The sequence below is a fragment of the Boleophthalmus pectinirostris genome, unplaced genomic scaffold (assembly GCF_026225935.1).
Source record: "Boleophthalmus pectinirostris isolate CB_2022bp ecotype Guang Dong unplaced genomic scaffold, ASM2622593v1 HiC_scaffold_16, whole genome shotgun sequence".
NCBI lineage: Eukaryota > Metazoa > Chordata > Actinopteri > Gobiiformes > Gobiidae > Boleophthalmus > Boleophthalmus pectinirostris.
This window is the reverse complement of record NW_026571095.1, coordinates 38,247,688-38,256,505: the sequence shown is the minus strand read 5'-3', so window position 1 is coordinate 38,256,505 and position 8,818 is coordinate 38,247,688. Positions and strand designations below refer to the sequence as shown.

Genomic DNA, 8,818 nt, shown 5'->3' with positions numbered 1-8,818 from the left:
AGTACTACTACTGCAAGCACTACTACTACTGTTACTACTGCTAATATTATTACTACTGCAAATACTGATAGAGCTGATAGTAATACTGCAGTACTTGTACTTGTACAGGTGAGTCAGAAGGAGTTGATAGTAATACTGCAGTACTTGTACTTGTACTTGTACAGGTGAGTCAGAAGGAGTTGATGGTAATACTGCAGTACTTGTACTTGTACTTGTACAGGTGAGTCAGAAGGAGTTGATGGTAATACTGCAGTACTTGTACTTGTACTTGTACAGGTGAGTCAGAAGGAGTTGAAGGAGGCTCTCAGGAGGCAGTGGTCTCAACTCTCAGACAAACGACGCCTCAAATGGATCAGCAAAGCCCTGGAACTACAGAAGGACTATGAGGTACTGCAAGTACTACAAGTACTACATGTACTACATGTACTACATACTACTACACACACTACCAGGTACTGCAAGTACTACATGTACTACATGTACTACATACTACTACACACACTATGAGGTACTGCAAGTACTACATGTACTACATGTACTACATACTACTACACACACTATGAGGTACTGCAAGTACTACATGTACTACATGTAGTACACATACTACGAGGTACTGCAAGTACTACATACTACTACACATGCTACTTTATTTATTTATATATTTATTTATTTGATTGGGACAGAGTGTGTTCATGAACAAACATGACAGTCCTGGACACTGGAGTCTGAAATACACACACTCCACAAGGTACAAGTACCTACAAGGTACTACATACCCCTACATGTACTATGAGGTACAAATACTGCCAATACTGTAAATACAAAATATTAAACAGACTGCAGTGCTACATATACTGTAGTACTACTCATACTGCAGTACCCCACAGACTGCAGTACCCCACAGACTGCAGTACCCCACAGACCGCAGTACCCACAGACCGCAGTACTCCACATACCGCAGTACTCCACAGACTGCAGTACCCCACATACCGCAGTACCCCACATACCGCAGTACCCCACATACCGCAGTACCCCACATACCGCAGTACTCCACATACCGCAGTACTCCACAGACTGCAGTACCCCACATACCGCAGTAACCGCAGTACCCCACAGACTGCAGTACTCCACATACCGCAGTACTCCACATACCGCAGTACTCCACATACTGCAGTACGTGTGTTGTGTTGTAGGACAGTATGCGGGCGTACCACGAGGCTCACCCCGACCTCACGGCCGACGACCACGTTCGCTCGGTCCTCACCAAAGCAGAACGTCAACTCAAGGACAAGTTCGACGGACGCCCCACCAAACCGCCGCCGTAAGTCACATGACCACACCCCCCCACCAAACCGCCGCCGTAAGTCACATGACCCCCACCACCCCGCGTACCACCCCCCACCAAACCGCCGCCGTAAGTCACATGACCACACCCCCCACCAAACCGCCGCCGTAAGTCACATGACCACACCCCCCCACCAAACCGCCGCCGTAAGTCACATGACCACACCCCCCACCAAACCGCCGCCGTAAGTCACATGACCACACCCCCCCACCAAACCGCCGCCGTAAGTCACATGACCCCCCCACCAAGTAACATCACTGTGTGTAACACTGTGTGTGGTGTTTTGTGTGTAGTAACGGGTACTCTCTGTGGTGTTTGTGTTGTAGTAACGGGTACTCTCTGTGGTGTTTGTGTTGTAGTAACGGGTACTCTTGTGGTGTTTTGTGTTGTGTAACGGGTACTCTCTCTGTGGTGTTTGTGTTGTAGTAACGGTACTCTCTGTGGTGGTGTGTTGTAGTAACGGGTACTCTCTGTGTGTGGTGTTTGTGTTGTAGTAACGGGTACTCTCTGTGGTGTTTGTGTTGTAGTAACGGGTACTCTCTGTGTGTGTGTTGTTTGTGTGGGTATCTGTAAGGGTAACGGGTACTCTCTGTGTGTGGTGTTTGTGTTGTAGTAACGGGTACTCTCTGTGTGTGGTGTTTGTGTTGTAGTAACGGGTACTCTCTGTGGTGTTTGTGTTGTAGTAACGGGTACTCTCTGTGGTGTTTGTGTTGTAGTAACGGGTACTCTCTGTGTGTGGTGTTTGTGTTGTAGTAACGGGTACTCTCTGTGGTGTTTGTGTTGTAGTAACGGGTACTCTCTGTGTGTGGTGTTTGTGTTGTAGTAACGGGTACTCTCTGTGTGTGGTGTTTGTGTTGTAGTAACGGGTACTCTCTGTGGTGTTTGTGTTGTAGTAACGGGTACTCTCTGTGTGTGGTGTTTCTGTGTGTGTAGTAACGGGTACTCTCTGTGTGTGGTTTGTGTTGTAGTAACGGGTACTCTCTGTGGTGTTTGTGTTGTAGTAACGGGTACTCTCTGTGGTGTTTGTGTTGTAGTAACGGGTACTCTCTGTACTGCGCGGAGTTGATGGTGAACATGAAGGACGTCCCGAGCACCGAGCGGATGGTTCTGTGCAGCAAACAGTGGAAACTCATGAACCAGAAAGAGAAGGACATGTTCCAGAAGCGCTGCGAGCAGGTACTCCCCCCTCCACACGGGTACTCCCCCCTCCACACGGGTACTCTACCCCCGACACGAGTACTCCCCCCTCCACACGGGTACTCCACCCCCGACATGGGTACTCCACCCTCCTACACAAGTACTCCACCCCCCACACGGGTACTCCACCCTCCTACACAAGTACTCCACCCCCCAAGCGGGTACTCCACCCTCCTGACGTACTGAAGATGAGCTCTTCTTCTTCTTCTGTAAAAATCTTTTCTCTGAACATTTTTTGTTTCCGTAGAAAAAGAAACAGTACGACGTGGATCTGCAGCGATTCCTCGAGGTAAAACCCCCCCCCCGTGTGTCAGGGGGTGACAGGTGCGCTCCTGTGTGTGTGTGTGTGTCAGGGTGTGACAGGTGCGCTCCTGTGTGTGTGTGTCAGGTTATGACAGGTGCGCTCCTGTGTGTGTGTGTTTGTGTGTGTGTCAGGTTATGACAGGTGCGCTCCTGTGTGTGTGTGTGTGTGTGTGTGTCAGGTTATGACAGGTGCGCTCGTGTGTGTGTGTGTGTCAGGGTGTGACAGGTGCGCTCCTGTGTGTGTGTGTCAGGTTGTGACAGGTGCGCTCCTGTGTGTGTGTGTCAGGTTGTGACAGGTGCGCTCCTGTGTGTGTGTGTCAGGTTGTGACAGGTGCGCTCCTGTGTGTGTGTGTGTGTCAGGGGGTGACAGGTGTGCTCCTGTGTGTGTCAGGTTGTGACAGGTGCGCTCCTGTGTGTGTGTGTGTGTCAGGTTGTGACAGGTGTGCTCCTGTGTGTGTGTGTGTGTCAGGTTGTGACAGGTGCGCTCCTGTGTGTGTGTGTGTGTGTGTCAGGTTGTGACAGGTGCGCTCCTGTCGTTTCAGAGCCTGCCAGGAGGAGGAGAGGGACCGTGTGATGTCAGAGGAGAAACTGGGCGGAGGCAAACTGACGGTGGGCGTGGCCTCCAGTCCTCACCGCGCCTCACCTGCCGCCAAGGTGCGCCCCTGTCACCCCACCCTCCCCTGTCACCCCACCCTCCCCTGTCACACACCTGTCTGAGGAGCTCACCCATGTGTGTTTGAGTCATCTAGAGATCTCTCATACTCAAACCCTCTGTATAGTTAGCAGTACGAGGCTCCGCCCCCACACGCTCCCACACTACGAGTTTGTACGAGGCTCCGCCCACATATGTCGTGTGTAAATAAATCCAAACACCAACAGCCTCAATCTGTCCAACCAGTTACACCCGCAAGCAGCAATGAAGGGCCTGTAGGTGGCTGAGTGTCTGAGGCTTCACAACAAAAAGGTTTCAGGTTTGATTCCCGGTCGCCGGAGCCTTTCTGTGAGGAGTTTGCATGTTTCCTCCGGTTTCCCCCAAAACCTTAAACCCAAAACCCAAAACATCCTCCAGCTCAGGCCCAGACCAAACCCAGAACCAGATCCTGAAGTCGGGCCCCGTGAGCCGCCCACTGCTCCTGGAAGAAAAGAACCACTCAAAGACACAAGACAAGGAAGAAAAACCAAACAAACCAAACAAAGTCGGTGCTGCTGCTGTTCGGTCGTGAATGTTCCTCATGAAACTTTCACACTTCACTTCTGTTCAAATCATCAAGTTCACATTTCAACTTTAAAACCACACACAACACGATTAATCGACTTTAATCTGATGGACGTTTGGATCGAGCTTTTCTCCGTCTCACACTTTTAATTTACAACAAAAACGATGAAAATTTCCTGATGACCTGAGTGTGTGTGTGTGTGTTGTGTGTGTGTGTGTGTGTGTGTGTCTGTGTGTGTGTGTGTGTGTGTTGTGTGTGTGTGTGTTTCAGGAGCGGAGTCGGGAGCCGGACGCCGAGTGGGTCGCCCCGAAAGAACGAAGAGACGCCAAGAAATCGCCCAAACTCCCAGAGACGCCGAAGACGGCGGAAGAAATGTGGCAGAACAGTGTGAGCGGAGACTACGTCAACAAGTACAGGGTCAGGACGCACAACGACGCACACCACACAACAACACAACACACACAACAACACACGACACACAACGACACACGACACACAACAACACACAACAACACAACGACACACAACACGACAACACAACCACACACAACGACGCACAATGACACACGACCACACACAATGACACACAACGACACACGACGACACACACACAACGACGCACAACACACAACCACACACACGACACACAACGACACACAATGACACACGACGACACACAACCACACACAACCACACAACAACGACACACAACGACACACAACGACGCACAACCACACACAACCACACAACAACGACACACAACGACGCACAACCACAACACAACGACGACACACAACCACACAACCACACACAACACGACACAACAACACAACACAACAATGACACACAACTACACACACAACACAACAACACACAACAACGACACACAACCACACAACAACGACACACAACAACACAACACAACAACCACACACAACCACACAACAACGACACACAACCACAACAACACAACAACAACACACAACCACAACACAACCACACACAACAACACACAACGACGCACAACGACACACAACACACACAACACACACAACAACACAACACAACAACGACACACAACCCACAACACAACGACACACAACAACACACAACGACACAACCACACACAATGACACACGACGCACAAACACACACAAACACACAGTTGAGCAGAGTGTGACAGGTGGTCCCTGTCGACAGGGCGACCGGAGGAAGGCGCAGGCGGCCATGGAGGCGTCGTGGAAGTCGATGGAGAAAAAGGAGAAGATTCCGTGGATCAAAAAAGCAGCAGAAGATCAGAAAAGATACGAGGTGAAAAATCAAAAGAACCGTTCAGGGGTCACTGCACACGTGTGCAGGGGTCACTGCACACGTGTGCAGGGGTCACTGCACACGTGTGCAGGGGTCACTGTACACATGTTCTGTCGCTTTCTCAGGTGTTCTGTCGCGTTCCATCGTGTTCTGTCGTGTCCTGTCACATTCTGTCGGTTTCCGTCGCGTTCCGTCGTGTTCCGTCGTGTTCTGTCGTGTTCTGTCGTGTTCTGTCGTGTTCTGTCGTGTTCCGTCGTGTTCCGTCGCGTTCCGTCGCGTTCTGTCGTGTTCTGTCGTGTTCTGTCGTGTTCTGTCGTGTTCCGTCGCGTTCCGTCGCGTTCTGTCGTGTTCTGTCGTGTTCCGTCGCGTTCCGTCGCGTTCCGTCGCGTTCCGTCGCGTTCCGTCGCGTTCCGTCGCGTTCTGTCGTGTTCCATCGCGTTCCGTCGTGTTCCGTTGCGTTCTGTCGTGTTCTAAAGCTGCTGTTCCGTGTGTGTTCTGCAGAGGGAGCTGTTGGAGATGCGAGGTCCTGCTGTTGCCGTGGCGACGCCGACGCAGACGCAGAGGAAGCCCAAGTTTGACGGAGAACCCAAGAAACCGCCTGTGTGAGAACAAAACCGGGACTAAACCAGTACTAAACCGGGACTAAACCGGGACTAAACCAGTACTAAACCGGGACTAAACCGGGACTAAACCAGTACTAAACCGGGACTAAACCAGGACTAAACCAGAACTAAACCGGGACTAAACTGGGACTAAACCAGAACTAAACTGGGACTAAACCAGAACTAAACTGGGACTAAACCAGAACTAAACCGGGACTAAACCGGGACTAAATCAGTGACTAAACCAGGACTAAACCAGGACTAAACTGGGACTAAACCAGAACTAAACTGGGACTAAATCAGTGACTAAACCGGGACTAAACCAGGACTAAACTGGGAGCGGGTTTCAGATGTTCTGTTGTGGTTCTGGTTCTGTAGGAGCGGGTTTCAGATGTTCTGTTGTGGTTCTGGTTCTGTAGGAGCGGGTACGAGATGTTCTCGCAGGAGCTGCTGACCAACGGTGAGTTGAATCACTTCAGTCTGAAGGAGCGGATGGTGGAGATCGGGAAACGGTGGCAGCGACTCAGTCCGACGCTCAAGGACCAGTACAAGAGACAAGTGGAGGAGCAGCAGGCCGAGTACCGGGCCCAGCTCGACGCCTGGGTCCAGGTCAGGGACTGGACCGGGACTAGACCAGGACTGGACCGGGACTGGACCGGGCCCAGCTCGACGCCTGGGTCCAGGTCAGGGACTGGACCGGGACTAGACCAGGACTAAACCAGGACTAAACTAAGACTAAACCAGGAGTGGACCGGGACTAAAGAGAGGGACTGGACCAGGACTAGACCGGGACTGGACCAGGACTTGAGCGGGTCTAAACTCTGTTCTTGTTGCAGACGTTGTCTCCTCAGGATCGAGCCGTCTACACGTCGTCCACAGTGAGTCTCCTTCAAAATAAAACAGTTTTTCATTATTTATTTAAAGCTTTTATTTTGTTCTGCCTCTGAGACTTTTGTCGATGTTTCTGTGTTTCACAAAATAAAAGTAAAGAAAGAAAAGACCTGCTGAGAAACTCCGTTCACAAACTCTGTTCCCAAACTCCGTTCACAAACTCCGTTCAGAAACTCCGTTCAGAAACTCTGTTCCCAAACTCCGTTCACAAACTCCGTTCACAAACTCCGTTCAGAAACTCTGTTCCCAAACTCCATTCACAAACTCCGTTCAGAAACTCCATTCACAAACTCCGTTCAGAAACTCTGTTCACAAACTCCGTTCACAAACTCTGTTCACAAACTCCGTTCACAAACTCGTTCACAAACTCCGTTCAGAAACTCTGTTCACAAACTCCGTTCAGAAACTCTGTTCACAAACTCCGTTCACAAACTCCGTTCACAAACTCCGTTCACAAACTCCGTTCAGAAACTCTGTTGTTTGGTTTGCAGAAGCGGCGCAGCTCGACTAAGGTCCGGTCTCCAGTTGCTAAAATCCGAGTCACGGCCAAAACCAAGGCCCAAGGATCCAAGACCACAGCAGCAGAACACAAGCGCAGCATGGCCTACCGGGCCAAGGTGAGACCTGGACCGGGACTGGACCGGGACTGGACCGGGACGGACCGGGACGGGACCGGGACTGGACCGGGACGGGACCGGGACCAAGACTGGACCAGGGAGTGGACGATTGTTTAAATTTCAGTTCTGGGTTAATTAATAGTAAACCATGTGTCTGTGTTTGTGTGTCTGTGTTTGTGTGTGTGTTGTGTGTGTGTGTGTGTGTGTGTGTGTGTGTGTGTGTGTGTGTGTGTTTGTGTGTGTGTGTTGTGTGTGTATTTGTGTGTGTATTTGTGTGTTTGTTTGTGCGTTCTCAGCAGGACCTGTCGGACTCGGACTCTGATCGGAGCGACTCGTCCGACTCCGACGACGACGACGAGACGAGCAGCGACAGCGACGACGAGGTCAGCGCTTTTCTCTGTTCCACCTGGTGATGTCATCGTGTGGTGATACAGGAAGTGCTCCACTGTGTTTTTAAACTCCACACACCTTCACTAGAATCATCTGGAACATTTCAGTCCTGGAACCACCGACCTCGACTGAACTAAAGGGAAAAGGAGCTGTTCACTTGATGACATCACAAGGTGGAACAGAGAGTTTGGAGATTAGAACTTTAAAACTTTAAAACTTTAAAACTTTAAAACTTTAGAACTTTAGAACATGTTGAAGCTCAGAGTTTGTGAGGGACACGCCTCCTCACTTTTGTTTGTTTGTTTGTTTCAGAACGACGACGACGACGACGAAGAGGACGACGAAGAGGGCACATCGAGTGAAGAGTCCAGCCAATCAGAGTCCGACTGAGGCCCGGGAGCCAATCAGAGAGCAGCTCAGAGCCCGGGAGCCAATCAGAGAGCAGCTCAGAGCCCGGGAGCCAATCACAGATCAGTTCAGAGCCCGGGAGCCAATCAGAGAGCAGCTCAGAGTCCAACTGATCACCCTCTTCTCCGATTGGGTGGTTCTCTCAGTCCCTCCACTCCGATTGGACGGTTCCCTCGGCTCCTCGCGGGCTCCTTTGCTCTGATTGGACAGTTCTCTCAGCCCCTCTGCTCCGATTGGACAGTTCTCTCAGCCCCTCTGCTCCGATTGGACGGCTCTCTCGGCCCCTCTGCTCCGATTGGACGGCTCTCTCGGCCCCTCTGCTCTGAGTGGACGGTTCCCTCGGCTCCTCGCGGGCTCCTTCACTCTGATTGGACGGTTTTTGAGTTGGGCGGCGTTTAACCGTTTTGAGTTTTCTAGTTTTGATTGACAGTGGGCGGGGTTTGTACAGTTTGAACAGGAAGTTGTCATCAGTTGTTGCCGTTTGTAAAAAAAAATGCAGCTGAAATAAATAAATAAATAAATGCACTTTTCTCAGAA

General features: G+C 50.8%; 1 protein-coding gene across 1 annotated transcript in view; it reads left to right on the top strand.

Annotated features, from left to right (window-relative positions):
• ubtfl (upstream binding transcription factor, like) overlaps positions 1-8,818 on the top strand; it is a 17,418-nt gene extending 8,600 nt beyond the window's left edge. The window contains exons 8-20 of the mRNA XM_055151979.1: positions 277-387; positions 1,194-1,321; positions 2,380-2,521; positions 2,790-2,849; positions 3,398-3,499; positions 4,333-4,479; positions 5,263-5,373; positions 5,875-5,975; positions 6,395-6,584; positions 6,812-6,853; positions 7,358-7,483; positions 7,780-7,866; positions 8,186-8,818. Of these exons, the coding sequence (XP_055007954.1) occupies positions 277-387; positions 1,194-1,321; positions 2,380-2,521; positions 2,790-2,849; positions 3,398-3,499; positions 4,333-4,479; positions 5,263-5,373; positions 5,875-5,975; positions 6,395-6,584; positions 6,812-6,853; positions 7,358-7,483; positions 7,780-7,866; positions 8,186-8,263 (1,425 nt within the window). The 3' untranslated portion in view covers positions 8,264-8,818. The remainder of the gene's footprint in view (positions 1-276; positions 388-1,193; positions 1,322-2,379; positions 2,522-2,789; positions 2,850-3,397; positions 3,500-4,332; positions 4,480-5,262; positions 5,374-5,874; positions 5,976-6,394; positions 6,585-6,811; positions 6,854-7,357; positions 7,484-7,779; positions 7,867-8,185) is intronic.